The following is a 16,145-nucleotide window of genomic DNA, read 5'->3' as shown; positions in this document are numbered from 1 at the left end:
TTATAAACATACTTTGTTATATTGAGTTTCTAAATCCATGGTGTTCCATGAACAAGAAGTTATTATTATTATTGGTTCTTTCTAACGAGGTTTAACTGTATTTCCAGAGCAGTCATTAACATTCATGTCAATTTGAAAACGTAGTGCAGTCTTCACGACAAGCATGCAGTCCAATTACCAAGCCCACCTTGCCATTGACGTGGTGACAGCGTCTGCAAAGATTTTGATACACCAGGCGCACCTTGTGTGTGGGTGTTTAACAAGACAATAGCAGCATTTCGATCAAAGTTGCCAGCAAAAGTAAAATAATGTATGGCACTGTATTTAAGTTCATTGTGAATATTCTTTTCTCTCTTTTTTTAGTTTTTTTCTGGCACTTTAAATTTTGTTGTCTTCAAGAAACACATCTGTGCCTTGACTCCGTACCATGGGAGAAACTTCCATGTTTTGAAAAAACCGCATGAAATACATGGACAAAGAACGAGATGTTGATGAACGAGAGAGAAGTCTGCAATGCACCTAGTCAAGTTGAAGGGGCTAGCAGGAAACATGAATTTGCCCCGATTAACCGAGTCAAAAAACAAAATCTCCCCCGTGGAGCAAAAAAAAAAGTTGCTTGAAGTATGCCGGTCGAGTTTGGCTTGTGCCACGTCGACTGCTTGTTGACCAGCTCTGGTGCCCTCCCCATTCGCGCCCTAGGAGACGGCTACATTCCGATGAGCCCTGTCGGGTCAATGAGCTTGAGCAGCTCCCTGGAGAAGGCTGCGGCGCCCTCGTCGTCGGCCGACACGGGCTACCTGTCCATGGAGCCGCAGGGCGGTGCGGCAGGCAGCTGCACCACCATGCGGCCGGTGAGCCACGCGACCTGCTCCTCTCCGACGGTGGTGCACGCGGGCTTCCCCACCACAGTTCTGTCCGTGCCTCCGTCCGAGTACCTGGACATGGCTCCACTGTCTTCGTCGCTACCCAAGTCTGGTGAGTTAAATGGGGACTCTTAGGCAAGGATATTAATGGTACGTTCAACTAGCTATCAGTGCACTCTAACTTGGCTTGCAGCAATGTGAGGCCTGCCTCGAGCTGAATGTTCAGCTGCTCCCTTAGCGATTGGAGGCGCCACATGATCAGAATTCCGGTGGAGCGCATTCGCGCTCCCAGCTTGAATCTGAGGGCACTTCCGAGTACACACAGAACTAAGCCTTTCTCTCTCTTTACGTCCATACCGCCATTTTGAATTGTAAGTTCGCCAGTTTTGCATTTTTGAACGCATAACAAAACTAATGCGAGCCAGCGACATATCCTACCGCAATTGGCAGACTTTACCGGGACAAAGAAATGCACAGCTCGTCGTCGTCATCAAAATGAATGCAAACCACGTGTCAGTGAATCAAATCTACGTCCTTCTGTAGGAGCGCTTCCTGTGTCCATATGGCAGCAGTAAGAAATTGCGATGCTTGTCTTTTTTTTTTTTTTTTCATTTTCCGTTTGCTTATTTAGCTGTAATTTCTGCATGGCGAGATACGACGCTGTGGCTGTTTATCTGAAGCTTGGATCTCTCACCTTTACAATGGTTCCAAAATGGTTTCGTGCTTTCTGCGGTGCAATGGCACTTCCCGACACCCAATTTCCTACCTTATTTTTGTTGACAGCGCACCAGAAAAGTTATTCTTTTGCATCTGTGTCAGATTTCTTTCTAACGTTTCCTCGGTGTGATAAAGAACAGCCGAATATCAAAAAGAAGCTGAAATTCTGACTGGCCAACCGGAGCGGAGGGCAGCATTTCCACTGCCGCCTGCCGTGAGGAGAACCCAGTTACCTACGCATTCTCTCTTTCTGGCCACCGCTTTAAAACTCCTAGACTAAGTATTCCTTCATCTTTTTTCAGTGGCAATTTCATTAGCTTTCACTGACACAAAGCCCTCTTTGTGAGGCATACACACCTCTGATAGTATCCCCGCCCTCTTTTTTTCTCTTTCTCATTGTTATTCAGTTGGTGAGAGCTGCACTGACTTTAGTGGCAGCTGGTGCTCGGCTCATAGCCTTCAAGATGTGCCAAGTTCTTCTTCTCCACTTTCAGCTAGCCTAGAGGGTTTTCATTTGGACAAGGTGAGTGGATTGGATTGGTTATCGACAGTATGTAGCTTTGTGTAGATGTGTCCGCTGTGGTTGGGGACAAGTCTGACGAAGGAGGTGCAGGTTTAATCTCCTTAGAACCTGCCCGTAATTGCAAAATGTAGTTGTATTTTGAAAGTGTGCAGGTTGTTGTTGCTGATCATTGAGCGCAAGTTTCAGATTCCTTTGTTTTTTGAAAAATGGGTGGTGTCCATAATTGCACTCCTCGGCAGCCTCAGTGTAACATCACGCTCCTCTACAGTTCCCCCAAAGTTATGCAAATGAATCTCGGAGGCCGTGCTTCTGATTATTGCAGGAGCTGGAAACATTTTTACAACCGATATGTTTTGAACACCACCTATTGTTAAATGGCTCTATTGGAGACTCCTGGCAGTTTTACACCTTGCCATTGTGGAGCCAAAGCAAGCCAGTAAAGATGGCGTTAGGCATATTGGGAAGGATTGATCGGTTACCTCGCCTGTTTTTAGTTATGATTTGGAAAACAAATTCGGTGTTCCCACTCATATTGCTCACGACTATACGCTCGTAGACTAATTGCTCAAAAAGTGTAAGTCTTAGTGGTAAGCCTCCTTTGTAACTGCGCATGCTACGTATCTATGTCATTCATGTTGGGAAACATGTAATTTACTGGGGTACACTCAAAAATATTATTTCTGAAAGTATTATCACAACCTGTGGGCATGCAGTGAAGAGCCCATATGTTGCAATTTCTTGGTTAAAAGAGAAATCTAAGAAAGAAGTAGCATGTCATGTTCCAGCTTCCAAGATTCACTCTTTCTTTTTGACTGAAATGCTTGTTACTGAATGCAGTTGTCATCAAGTGCAGTAGTGTGCAGTTCTAGTTGAAAACTTTCTTGTAAAACATCTCGTGTCTTCATATTATTGAAGCACAAAACAGAAACACACAGAGAGACCGACACAACAAGCGCTGCATGTGCCTGTTTGCACTTCAATAAAATGAATGCATATACAGACTACGTCAACTGTTCACCGTTCTGGATCTCGTGTCTTGCGTACATTGAAGAGAAAAGTTTTGCATACCTTTAATGCAGGTCAAGTCCTACTTTTCTCCATCAGAAGATGATTCCGAAGCATTCATCAAGCCTGTGCGGGCTTACTCCATCGGTAGTAGGCAGCAGGTACGTGTGTGCAGCATTTTATTCATTCATTTACTTACTCTCCCAATGCCCTTACGACATGCAGCATTCCTGTCATACCTGCCACAGGGGCTTAGCAGGTATGGTGTTGATTTGCTAAGCACGAGGTCGTGGGATCGAATTCCAGCTGCTGCGGCTGCATTTCGATGGGTGCGAAATGCAAAAATACCCACATCCCGTGCATTAGGGGGCACGTTGAAGATCCCCCTGAAAAGTATTCCGGAGTCCCCCCCACTATGGCGAGCCTCATACTCAGATCGTGGTTTTTGGCACTTAAAACCTCGGAATTCATGACAGGAATTTATTCCTGTCATAGATGTGACAGCATGCCGCAAGGGTGTTGTTCACCATGAATTGCATCTGGGTCCTACAACACATTCAGAGCATTGTAAATAAACTAGCCCAGTTTCTAGGCAGTTCTGTCACATGAACATATTGGCCAAGTTTTTTTTGTTCTTACATGTGCAGCTGCAAAGCAGATATTTTGCTTGAAAAGCTGCCTGTTCTTTTTAGGCGTTTGCTGTATACCAACCCTATACTTAACATTCTGCTGCTGAGCGAAAGGTCGGGGGTTGGATTCCTGACTGCCATGCTAATACCCCGATAGTGGCGGAATGCGAAAATGCTTGTATGACAAGTGTTGCATGTATGTAAAGGACCCCAGGGTGCCAGAATTTTTTCATTGCTCTCCATTACGGCAGTACATGTAGCCCCTGTATTGCTTGGTAGAATAACACCAGTTACTAGCTTTCAAATGCAGCACGTCCTGAAGGGTTCAATTTAACGGCGATCTTGGATATGTGAATACATTATGTTCGTGTAGATGCTGATTTAGATTACTGTAGAACATTGTGTTACGCGTTCACAATAGAGCACACCAAAGCCATGCAGTGTGCTTATGCTTGTTCTTTACCAGTTTCTATGTTCATAGGTGATACAATTCACCAGTAAAATTCCTGCAAAAATGCCTTGCTCGAAGAAGCTGCTGACCCAGCACAAATGTAATCTTGCTGACACCGCAACAATCCGCATATTAGACCGCTCGTGGCCCACCAGCTCGGCACATGTGAGCATCTCGTGCTTCAACGATTTGCACAACGCTTCGCATTACATAGATGCCAACTGTAGTTGACTCTGCCAGATTTTTAGTCACTTCAAGTCGTGCGCTTTCCTGGTTAGTGTTTTCTCATGTGTGTGTGTAAGTGTGTGTGTGTTTGTTTTTTCCCTCCAAACCGTATAACTGAGGTTCTATTGTATTAACCAAGGAATGTGTGTCATGACTGACGGAAGCCATGTCAACAGACAGGTGTGGTAAACCTAGGTGCTTCAGAACAAAGCAGGCACGGCTCACGTGACATCATGGCTGCTTTTCTGCCATGAAGCTCTAGTACCATAAGATGTGCAGTGCTGACACATTTCCTTGATGTTGTGAATAATATACCACATGCTTCTCACAAATAAAAGGATCACATTTAGCAAGTACGTATGAAGGTTGGAAAGCACTTGTAAGATATCTGAACTTAGTAGTACTAAACCCTCAGAGTACGGAAATCCTGACATTACGGAAAACCTGGCATTACAGACATTATTGCAACATCATGATACAGAGGAAAATTCGCTGTCTAGCTATAAGGCTTGGCGTGATAGTTTGTTCATAAAGAAATAAACAAGATTGCCATGCTTATTTCTTTAGGCTGCGTTTGTAAATGACAGCTGCTGTGATCCCAGAAACGTAGCAAGCCAATGTACCCTGACATAGCATGTGCACTTCATGGGTACTAAAGACAAGACTGATTAGTAGAAACAGGTACATATCTTAGTAAATAATCTATGACTCTAGCCAGTATTTTTTCTCAGGTTCAGAGGGCTTGGACTTTTAATTAACATAATGATAATGTTGAAAAGTCATGTCAGTACTCCATTGAAGAAATAGCGTTAGCCTTTGTTTTTGATGCCCATTCAGCACTACCCTGTGTGGATGAACAGCCATTTTGCGTGCTTATGTAATTTACTCTCCTGCTACCCTTCTTCCGGCAGGTCAAGAAGACCTCCTTCGCAGGCCACCTAGAGCAATCTCGTGTCCGCGCGTATTCAGTGGGAAGCCAGGTAGCTCCAACTGCCATGCGGCGTCGCATGAAGAAAGACACCGACACTGATGTGAATGCCATGCAGCGATTGGAGGGTCAGAAGTCGTCCAGTGTGCCCACTCTGCAAGAGGACGCCTCCCACCAGGCACCGCGGGCACTCAACTACAACGAGGACCTCATGGAGATCAACTACGACCGCAGTGACCTCGGTCAGGGCAGTAGCACCATCTCCATGACCGATAAGAGCAGCGTCCTGCCTCCCACCAGCTCAAAACAATCCGAAGGGTCCGAGGCCGTCAGAAAGCTAAGCACTGCTAGCACTCCAAGCACCACCAAGACGTTTGACGACTACATGCTGATGACTGGCTCAGAGTCCAGTGCTGGCGTGGGCAGTACCAGCTACCAGCACCCACTCACTAGTCCCACCAGTTCGGACCAACCAGAGAGGAAGGTGAGCATCTCTTCTAGCAGCAGGCAGCGGAAGGAAGACCTGGGTAAAGAGAACCATCCTGGTGGTCGGAGCAGCAGCTACACTGGTATTGTACGGAGGAGCTCTACCACACAGCAGGCCCTCAGGGAGGACAACGCTGTGCCTGTGACCAGTCTGCCACCATCAAATGGTGTGAGCCAGTCTAAGACTGACAATGACTACGTGGCTACGGAGATGACCAAGAAGGGTGTGGCATTTCTCAGCACATCAAACGGCACGGTTTCCAAGGGAAAGTCTGGTTTGTCTTACCACATGGGAGTGCCTTCGGTGACGACCGCGTCGCTGCGTCCTGCTTCACCCGAGAGCCAGCAGCTGGGAGAATACGTCAACCTGGACCTGAGCAAGACCATGAAGTGGACACAGCCCGTGAAGATGCCAGTGTCCAGTGGGGACACAACACCGACGACATCCAGTGCCAACGGATCCTCTTCGTGGAGCAGCGGCCCAAAGCTGCCAGCCGAGAGCTCCGGCAGCTTTGCCAGGGCGGCGCCGCTTGCTGTTGCAGAGTCATCGTACGTGCAGCTACGAGGTCTCGCAGACCCATCTGTCGGTGCGGCACCCCAGCAGGTGCCGCCCGAGGCCAACTACGAGAACATTTCTCTCAAAGGAGGTGCCGCCGAGGCGCCCGCTGAACGAGTGCTCAATTACGCGTCGCTGGATCTTGCGCCACCCAGCGGTGAAGATGGAGCGCCGGGTGCCGTACAGCGCTCTCCACGTGCCGCTGCCAGCACCCCCGTGGACCCGGACACCGAGGAAGGGCCCACTTTTTCCTATGCGGAAATAGACTTCACCAAATCTGAGGGACTGCGCAATGTATCTGGTTACCGTTCGTGAAGGCCACCTTTTGTAGTCAGTCTTACCCTGTCCTGCTATGTTTCTTTATTTTTTTTCCCCTCTCTCATTTTTTTTTTTCTTGGACTCACTAGTCAAGTACTGGAGCTTCTAGGTTATGTTCAGGGCAGCCTGTCACTTGGGGTTTAGGTGGTACAGAAAGGGAACTCTGCAGTGACAGCCAGTGGGACTGGTCCACTTCCTCGGCGGGGAGGTGACTTGTGTGCATTGCATGCATGCCTGCCTGCTCATAACATGCTGCTATACTGTAAACAGTGCGTGGTTGACTCTTTTATGTTTGTTCAGAGTGTAATGTAAATTGAGAATGTGTGCAAGTGTGTGTGTGCGTGTGTTGCTCCTGGTCGTTGCTCTTGGTCGCAGTAGTGTAGACTCCCCATTTTCATTTTGACCCGAGTAGCTATGTGCGTGTACAGGAGTGCATTTTGTGAATTATTCCGGGTAGCAAGCACCAAATCTGCGGCACGCTATGACGTGTATAGAGATGCTGCTCGAGTATCACTGACTACAGGCGTTATTGGTTCTGTACGTATGTACTGTGTGTATATGTGCATATCCACCTTAGGTGTCAGAGCTTTAAAAATAATGTGGGTGTGTTCTATATATATATGGGTATGTACATTTGTTCTTTGTTTTTTTGTGATCTATACCTGTTGTATATGAAGTGGCATTCATTGCACGGGAGTGAAATAAGGAGACCAGGCCTTGAGAAGTGGCCAGAGATGTCAGGCTTGAGCTGTTGGTGGTGTGGCCCCCTTTCTTTTCCCTCCTTTATTACATTCTTTCGTTTTCCTTTCTAAGCTCTAAAACAGTAAACAAAAGATGTGTCTTGGTTACACTGTTGAAATTGATACTTAGGGGAAGTAAAAAAGGCCAGGATATTTGAACACCTTGTTGGAGAGGTGCAAAACGCGTTTTTGCACACTTTTGAACTTTGTCTTTTTGTTAGGAGCTGTGATCCCTTGCTTTCTCACTGAATAGTGGAAGTAGGAAATTGGCGAAAGTGTCAAAATCATCACTTAATGGGGAAGGCGTGGCATCACCAAGTAGCCGCATCCATAATCTTAAGTGCTCTTGTTGGCGTGAGGGACGGAAATGTTATGGCAGCCATTTTTCTGTCCAGTGCCTAATTGATGCACTTGTCACATTACATTGACATTTAACGTTTAGAGGTCTTGTCATCGAGAGAAAAAAAAAATAAAAAGCCACTGGTGTTCTATCATGGGAAAAGTGCCGTTCCAGACAGCTTTGAAAGTGCCTGCAACTTTTGATGTGGCATTCCCATTTCCCGGTCTACGCTGGCGACCGGTTAAAAATGCTTAAGTTAGTTTCACTTCCTTGCACCTGTCACCTTCACTTGGATCTAGAGGTGTTTACTGTTGTGCTCATAATTATCACCCCCCCCTTACATGCTGTGGGTACCCGTGCTCTCCTTGTCTGGATGAATCTTGTGGCCACATCTGACGTATTCACTTTCGGTATGTTGAAATGTTTGCTCCTTTGTTTTAATATGTTTTTGTTTGTTTGTTTTCCTCAATGTAACGCAGACTAGGATTTGCAGGAAGGTTTAGTCAATGGTCACAAGAGGGCGCCAGGAGATGATGTCCCTTGCCACAGCGTACAGGACAGGCACCCCGTGCAACTCCGCACCTCTCCTTGACGCTTATTAGCTTTGCTTCTTTCGCATCCTTAAAGGATTGCCATGAGCTCCCTGGCGGAGCAGCGTCCTTTGCTTGTTTTCTCTTCCTGTGGCTGCGTTTTGCATTGGGTTTAATGTAAGGATTCTGAATTCAATTTTCATAATTTGGTTCTCACCCTCATTGTTGTATCCAATTTTCAGAATTCGGTTCTCCTCACCCACATTGTTGCTTGCTGTTGCAGGTGTTGTTAAATGTATTCTGGTGCTTACACACTTACACGGACACACTGAGAAAATAAAAAAGAAATATGGCTGCGGTGCTTCTTCGAAGACACAACTCTATTTTGTTGCCCGGACTTCTCAGCGACAGTCAGTCGCCTAAGGTTAAAAAAAAAAGAGACAAAACCCTGCCTTGGAGCTAAAAGTGGACTTCAAGCTACCAAGCTACCTAGCCTGAAAGTTTCAAAGATGTACATAACTGTGACGTGGGCCGTGTGTATCCCTTGTCAGTGCACCAGTGACTGGCGTGTTGTAAAAGGAAAGCGTTGTGAATGCTTACAAGTTTCCGTGGAAGAGTCATCTCTCAAGAAGTGTCCCTTCATCCGTCAAGACCTAGGCAGGCCTCGAGCTGCCACTCTCTCGTGTCGACGGCGATGGCACGTGCGCGGCCATTCGAGAAGCATCTTTCAACCACTCGTCTGTGCTTGCTAAATCAGAAATCTTAAATGTGTTGGTTTTTGTCAAGCCATTGTGTGGTAATTTACATGCAAGTGCCACCGCATTGAAAAATATCCTGTGTTGTAGTTGAGCATTGTGTACCGAGCGTCTGGCATTGGCAATTCATTCGACACTTGAAGAAAAAATGCAACTCGACTGACACTGTGGTGTTGGGCTGTCTGCCACATGCGCCAAAATGTAGCGTATAAGAATTGGCTTGTGGATTGTAGCACAGCCATTTGAACTGGCATAGGAATGCACTCTCGAAGAAAGGGTGTGCTAGCGACGCTCGCGGCAAAGTGGCAAGCTGGAATGTGACCAATTGTGTCAGTGCTACACCAGAGGCTTTTCTTTTTATGTTGTTTGTTTTTCTTGCACGCAAAATTCTTCACAATTTCCCCAGTGTCCGTGCCTTTCAAGCATGTTTCGGCTTGCCAAATAGCCTGCAGCGTCATTAGCACTGCCATCTCGTCACGAGTTGACTCCGGCGCCTTGTTTGGCGAGTGTCGAAGGCAATGCCTACGTGTGTTGCAGAGGTATCAAGGGAGTTGACCTCTGATGGATACTTTATTTATGTACAAATGAATGGCCTTTAGCATTTACAATGTGAACAAACCAAACCCCCACCCCACCCCCAGGCATCGGTGCATTGCAGCTTGTGGCACATCGTAGCCTATGGTTTGAAGGTGTGTGTGTGCTTGACATCTATGCGATTGTTGTCATTGGATGGGAGCTGCTCCTTTCTGTTGCTCTAGCCAAATAAAAGCTCTTTGAATGTGCAGCACGAGGATGCCTGGTCATTATCACTATGTTGCCCTCATGCCATAGAGTTCCCTACAAGAATCACTAAAGAGAACTCTTGCACTAGTGTCTAGAGGATCCAAGTACGGCAGCTCAGCCAGAGTGGGAATGATGGTCAGTTCATAGATTTGCCGAAACTTCATCCTGGCTTCAAATGCCTTTGCAAGGGGTTTATTTCAAACAATATGTTGCATTATAGATGCAACTGTTTGCAATGATTAAGCATGTGCATGTTTGTAAAGCTATGCTTGGAAATTTAGAAAGACTAAGTGTGATAAATGTCATGAGAAGTTAGAAGCAACAAGCGAGAAGATTAGACATCTGCTAGATTTTTGTTGAAGACTCTGCCTATCAGTCTTGGTGCTTGCTAGGGTATGTTATTTCTGATAGGAAGCACCTGCAAACCTAGGGAGAAAGAAAGTTTAATAGACTGACACATGCACTGGAAAAAAGTTAACACTTTTTAGCTGCAATTTCTTGCACAATTTCTTGCAACTAAGCAGCTGCCGAGTTGGACGGGTGCTTCATGCTCTTCTAAATTGCTATTCAAAGTGGACTTTCTCATTGTAATAAATTCGATTGCCTTCTAGCATGATAGTTGGTGTCCAGCTGAAGCCAAAGCTAACCGTTTCGTTAAAGCCAAATGGCTGAAACTTTCTGCCAGGCATTCCTAGAACCTAAGGCTTTAAACGAGCCACGATGGTTGCGGTGTGAACCAACTAGCGAAACAACAAAAATAGTGGTATGGCTTGGACCTTTATCTGGCTTCGTCTAGCTTCACAATGAAAATGATAGTTTAAAGAAGCCTGTCGTTGGTGTCAGTGGACACGCCACACTGCTTAGCAACACTGAAAAGAAAATGCCTAAATCAGCAACCCCAATGCAGAGCTTGCTACCTTGATTGTTCTTACCCCAGTTTTCAGGAAATTCAAGAAGCAAACTTATTTTAAAGAAGTTTCAAGGGTCCTTGAATATCCATATTTAAATATAAGGATTTCATGGAGGCGTACAAACCCTCATGTTCTATTGGGAAAATTTTTTCACAAATGTGCTCAGCGTTGACCTCTTGCTAAAGTGACGGCATTGAAAAACAGTACTGAAAAACAAACCAAGCTGTAGAATACAGTATGAAGGTATGTGTGTAACTACATCGTAATTACGATCTCCGTTTCCTGAAACCATACAACACTGAGAAGCCTACCCGCTACTCTTCTTTACAACCTCTTGACACACAATGGATAATTGTAGCTTGTTTGAACGACTTCCGCGCTGCCATCACAACAAAACCTGTACATCAAGTTAGCATTTTCTTAAGATTTCTTGTTGTGGAGTTAAACATTGCAGTACCTGCACTCTGCAGACGAGAGATGGGAAAGTGATGTACTTGTTGGAAAGTCTGTGGGCATTTCGAGTGCGGTGCTTCTGAATAATGATGTGGGTAATGTGTTAGCATTAGAAATGTCCAAGTGGTAGAGGCTGAGAAGGGATGGGAGACCTTCGAAAAGCACATATATATATATATATCTAGTACAACTGACAGTGGTCTGCTCTGGACCACCATCAGTTGCACTTCGCTCCTCAAAGAGAAAGAGGTGCAACATGCGTCGAGTGAGCTCCTGAAGAACACTTTGTAATGTGGTGACCGCAGTCATGGATCTGCGACCTCAAAGAGGTGCGACATGAAGCTTAACACGTTTCCCTCGCATTTACCGCTAAATCGCCTCTGAATTAATTTTTCTTTTGCTTCAGCTCAAATTGTGTATTAAGCAATACTACTATATTTACTCCATTCTCAGGCGCCCTCACTTGTAACATACACCCGATTTTTCACAGCCAGAAATGGAAATTGCAGTGCTCTTGATTGCAACAAGTGCCCCAATTTTCAATATCCAAGAAAGTGCCATAAACTTAATTTCCCCCCTCATCATATTTTTATGGTAAGAGAGAAAATAGCAATTTATTCCGACTTGGGAAATGAAAATTCACAACCCTGAGGCCACTGGAGGTGCAATTTGAACATCAGGTATAGGTGGTGTCCATTGATGACATGCTTTGGGGCGCTCGCAGGAGCTTCCAGATCCCATAGCATGGCAAAACACAAGCTTAGAGATTGAAAGGTGGGATTCAATATTGGGGGGGTGGGATTTGAATACCACATGTTGCAGTTTTCTATTGAATTCTAATAAGCATGTCGTATTTTAGTGGATATTTTAACAAAGTACGCATTAGCATCGAGTAAATGTCGCACTTCTTCCATATTCATGAAACAAGGCCTTGGCACCACAAACTGCTGTTTAGAAAATGTGCAGGAACTGTCATGGCGGCTCAGTGGCTGTGCTACTCTCCTACCGGTCATGAGGTTGTCGTTTTGTTTTCTTGTTTTGGCGGATGCACTCCAACGGGCGCAACATGCAAACGACACTCCTGTGCCATGCTTTCGGTGCATGTTAGGTGGCAAAATTAGTACAGAAATCTCTCCACTAGGGCATCCCTCACAGCCCATTGTGCAGCCTCTGGACGTTAAACTCCACAATTTAATCTAAATAGAAAATGTCAAAGGCGCACTGAGCAACCCTTTAAGCTTCGTTAAAACATTCTCTAGGTGCAGTATAGAGCCGCAAACATCAGAGCCAAGTTATGACAACCACTCTGGTGCATAGGATACACAAGCGAATCTTGAAGTTGTTGCCCCCCTCTCCAACTCGTAAAAATATGTGCAACTCCTTGCTACATTTGCGTCTGCTAATTGATGCGGGGCTGCAGATGCCCAATTACATCTCATAGGCAGAGCAGCATAAACAGCTTGGAAAGTGATACAAGACGGAGATATTGCAATCTGCTCAGTGACTGCGTGAGGAGGCAAATCAGTCGTGAAGCAGACCCTTGAATGCCACTAAGTTGGCCTAGCCAGGTATGCGCACTTGCAGTAGTCCCAACGTTTGAGAGGGTGACAGTGCCCCATGGTGGGATATGAAGAGTTAAAGGGGAACTGGAGTTGTAAACGTCACACTTACTGTTGCTCTGCTGATATTTGACCTTACCAAGTTACTTCAGGTACATATTTCTTGCAAGGCACACTATTCACTCCAAGGTTATACATGGGCTTTACAGATGGGTTTCAGGGCCCCTTCAACCTCCCACAAGTTACCCTATTCATCGATTTCAAGGAAGCTTCAACATAATTAGAGCATTGGTGTATACTTCTAGACTGAGCCCCATGTTCTGGCACTGAATTATTCAAAATGCTAAAAGAGCTATGCACTACAGCATTCCTGGAGTAGTAACAGCTGTGTCCCGCAACATGAACAGATTGTAGCCTGCATTTTAGAATCACAGGTGCTTCTGTGCAAAATGAAGGCACAGCTTTAACGTAGATGAGCTTCATGTCGGACAGGAGATTCTGATGAAAATGATTCATGAGAAAAACTGTAAAGTTGCATAGGTATTTGTGAATACATTCAACATAATAAATATACAACACTGTAATGATGAATGGCATCAAAATTTTTGCACAAGTTTCACATAATGTTCTTCCGCGACCATAAAATGTGACCAGTCAGTGAAAGGCAGGTATTCATTTTAAAGATGACTAGAATAATTTACAACAACCCAGGCACGTAGACAGGTTACAGGCAGACCGGGGAAAGAGGAAGAACGAATCCGCTTGCCCGGTTGAAATCGCCGACAACCTCACAACGCTGCACCCACCTACCAAGGAACATAGCTGCGATCAATGCAAGTTCCGAAGACTCCCGACATGCCGGTCATTTCACGGAAACAACCATCCCTGTCAAACCGGTGTGACGCACTCGAACACTGGCGCGCGCACTATATGCATACGTTCCGTTTGGGACCAGCAGCCCATGTTCACAACGTTCACAATGTTCGCGCGTAAATATTTTTTCACCCGGCAGGCCGATTCCCACCATCAGAGAGCTTGTAGCGGAGAGATCTGTCATGCCGTCACTCAGTCCGTCGTCCGAACACACAACTTCGGCCGTCACCACACCAGTCGCCAATCTTTCGGCCGCCAGCCGATGTTCGACCGATGCGATCCGACAAAACCGCAGATGAGGTGAGCTTATAATCCAGACGTTCTGAAGCTAAGCAGTTCGACGGCACCATCTCCCCAGAGAGTGGGTCAGCTCTGAGACACCAGATGCACGAGCACATTGCACGAGACACCGAGCAGGAGAATCCACAGCGGCAGCGCCACGAACACCCACGGGAAGCTCGAAGTGTACTGTAGTCGCGTGCAGAGGCATATCTGGAAGGCAGATTTCAGGAGCAGGCAGCACAGGGCCCACAACCTACGGCGTATCTCGCGCGAGTTTTCGTGTCGCCGCTTGCACGACTTCATGAGGCGTATGGTTAGGTAAAGGAAAAGCTTGATGTCAAACGCCCACATAGGGACGAACACGATGAACCAATTCCAGTCGGTCTTCTCGTCCAACCTCAGCGCGAGCAGGACGAGAAAGACGGTGAACAGGAACCACGCAAGTAGAACCTTGTGAAGCACTGCCATTTTCGATCAAAGCCTTCGCAGCTCGGCCATTCTCGGCAACTGAAAGCTCTCGGCAACAGAAAGCGACCGACGACGTCGACAGTAGCGCCAGCAAAATGCCAAAGAAAAATGGGAGGAAAAAACAGCAACAAGGGAGGTGACGGCTAGGGCTGAGTGCGTTTACTGTTCGTATTAAGAAATATTTTTTTTTCAAGTCACTTAAATGTAAGTAGAGGTTTGGCGCAACTCGGCAGATTCAACTCGTTTTCTAAACAAACTGGCAGTGCATGCCGGGCCGGGCGCGTCGCTGGGCGCGTGGTTCAAAGCATGGAATTTCGTTCAAAGTTCAACCACGGGACTCAGCAGTGCGGCGCAACGTGCAGTAAACGGTATGCCAGCGTTTTATTTTGGTTCAGGATTACCCCATTTATTAACAGCGCGGAGAAATGTGCAAGAGTTCAATGGGAAAGTTTCGCCCAAGAAAATGGCGGCCGCGAAACGGCAGGATGAGAGTGAAAAGTAAGGTATTCTGCCCGCGTGGTGAACGTGGGCCTCCTTGTCCCGTTATAGTGGGAAGAGAAAAAAAAAAAAAAAGGTTTCACCCCCGTAACATTCGTGATAACGTAACAACTATATTCCAATTCTTTTCCTTTTTGGCTCTTCATCCGTGGTGTAGCTGGCACTATGCCAACGTTATCACCGTCAGTCATGCATCGGCCGTGAGCGGCTGGTGATAAAGGAATAGGACCTAGCTAAAGCAATACTTTTACAGTTAACAGGCTCTGCGTTATTATTCTGTCATATTCAGAAGAGGGATGCGCGCCTATCGGGGCTTTGTTCGCTCTCAAATTTCGCATCAAGATCACGCTTTAATTTTTTATCCGCATCATTCAGAAAGCACTTGGAACCTTTGCTTACCTGGTTCGTCCAGAAAATAAAAGGGAAAAAAAAAAGAACTATCGCTATATACGCACCTACCTCGCCATTGAAGAAGTGAGCTGCTGATTTAACGAGGACTGGTTTGCCGTTGTCGTCAAGTCTAAGCAAACCAATCAAACAAAGATAAATGTTTATTGAAAAGTCTGAATAAAAAGAAAACGTTGTTTTGATATTTTTGCGAAAACAAAGTAGCACTACTAGAGCGAAACGTGCTTTTCAGGTTGTTCGAATGAAAGTATTTTGTAAATGCCCGGCAATACATTTGCCCGCACAACGCATGTGAGTAACTGTTTATTGCATAGATCCCACACAATCGGGGATCTGGATAAACAGGTCCTAGACTCCATATATATCGCGACGATCAGCCTGTATGTCTGCAAGCTCTGACAATCTGCGTAGTTACATATCCGAGTCTGCTCTTCCTTGATTAAAGCAGTGCGTTCGACATGTTATCAGTTCTCCCGTAATCTGATATCTTAATTTCAAACGGTGCCGGACATTTCTCTACTCAAGTTAATTGGAACACGCCTCCGATCAAAAGGATTTTATCCCGGGCGAAGATTTTACGGCAACGATATCTGACCTTGGACATGAGGTATTCGCATTGTTTCACTTCTGCTTTTTGCGTAAAGGTGATTACGCGCATCTTAACAGGCGAGCAGACAAACATATGCACAGAAAGGAAATTAACTGCTGGCGAATGCGTAGAGAAAAAAAAAAAATAGTAGGTAACAAAGAACTGCGAGTCGTTGCGCTTAAGAAACCAATGTTAATGGGTGTCACGTGATATCGGAAGAGAACGCACGCTCCGTTCGGCGATTGTTCTCGCCGC

The 16,145-nt window shown here is 45.9% G+C and overlaps 2 protein-coding genes across 5 annotated transcripts in view; one reads left to right on the top strand and one right to left on the bottom strand.

Annotated features, from left to right (window-relative positions):
• chico (insulin receptor substrate 1 chico) overlaps positions 1-9,850 on the top strand; it is a 38,341-nt gene extending 28,491 nt beyond the window's left edge. For all 4 annotated transcript variants that reach the window (XM_075696154.1, XM_075696157.1, XM_075696158.1 and 1 more), the window contains 4 exons: positions 700-975; positions 1,988-2,103; positions 3,183-3,269; positions 5,325-9,850. In XM_075696154.1, the coding sequence (XP_075552269.1) occupies positions 700-975; positions 1,988-2,103; positions 3,183-3,269; positions 5,325-6,698 (1,853 nt within the window). In that variant the 3' untranslated portion in view covers positions 6,699-9,850. The remainder of the gene's footprint in view (positions 1-699; positions 976-1,987; positions 2,104-3,182; positions 3,270-5,324) is intronic.
• Positions 9,851-13,299: 3,449 nt separating this feature from the next.
• LOC142585408 (transmembrane protein 60) lies at positions 13,300-14,607 on the bottom strand. The gene has a single exon (XM_075696160.1). It carries the CDS (start codon positions 14,393-14,395, stop codon positions 14,012-14,014), a length of 384 nt encoding a protein of 127 aa, XP_075552275.1. The 5' UTR covers positions 14,396-14,607; the 3' UTR covers positions 13,300-14,011.
• Positions 14,608-16,145: the final 1,538 nt, after the last annotated feature.

The sequence above is a fragment of the Dermacentor variabilis genome, chromosome 6 (genome assembly GCF_050947875.1).
Source record: "Dermacentor variabilis isolate Ectoservices chromosome 6, ASM5094787v1, whole genome shotgun sequence".
Classification (NCBI taxonomy): Eukaryota; Metazoa; Arthropoda; class Arachnida; order Ixodida; family Ixodidae; genus Dermacentor; species Dermacentor variabilis.
Note: the sequence above shows the minus strand (reverse complement) of the source record. Positions and strands in the feature narration are given on the sequence as shown.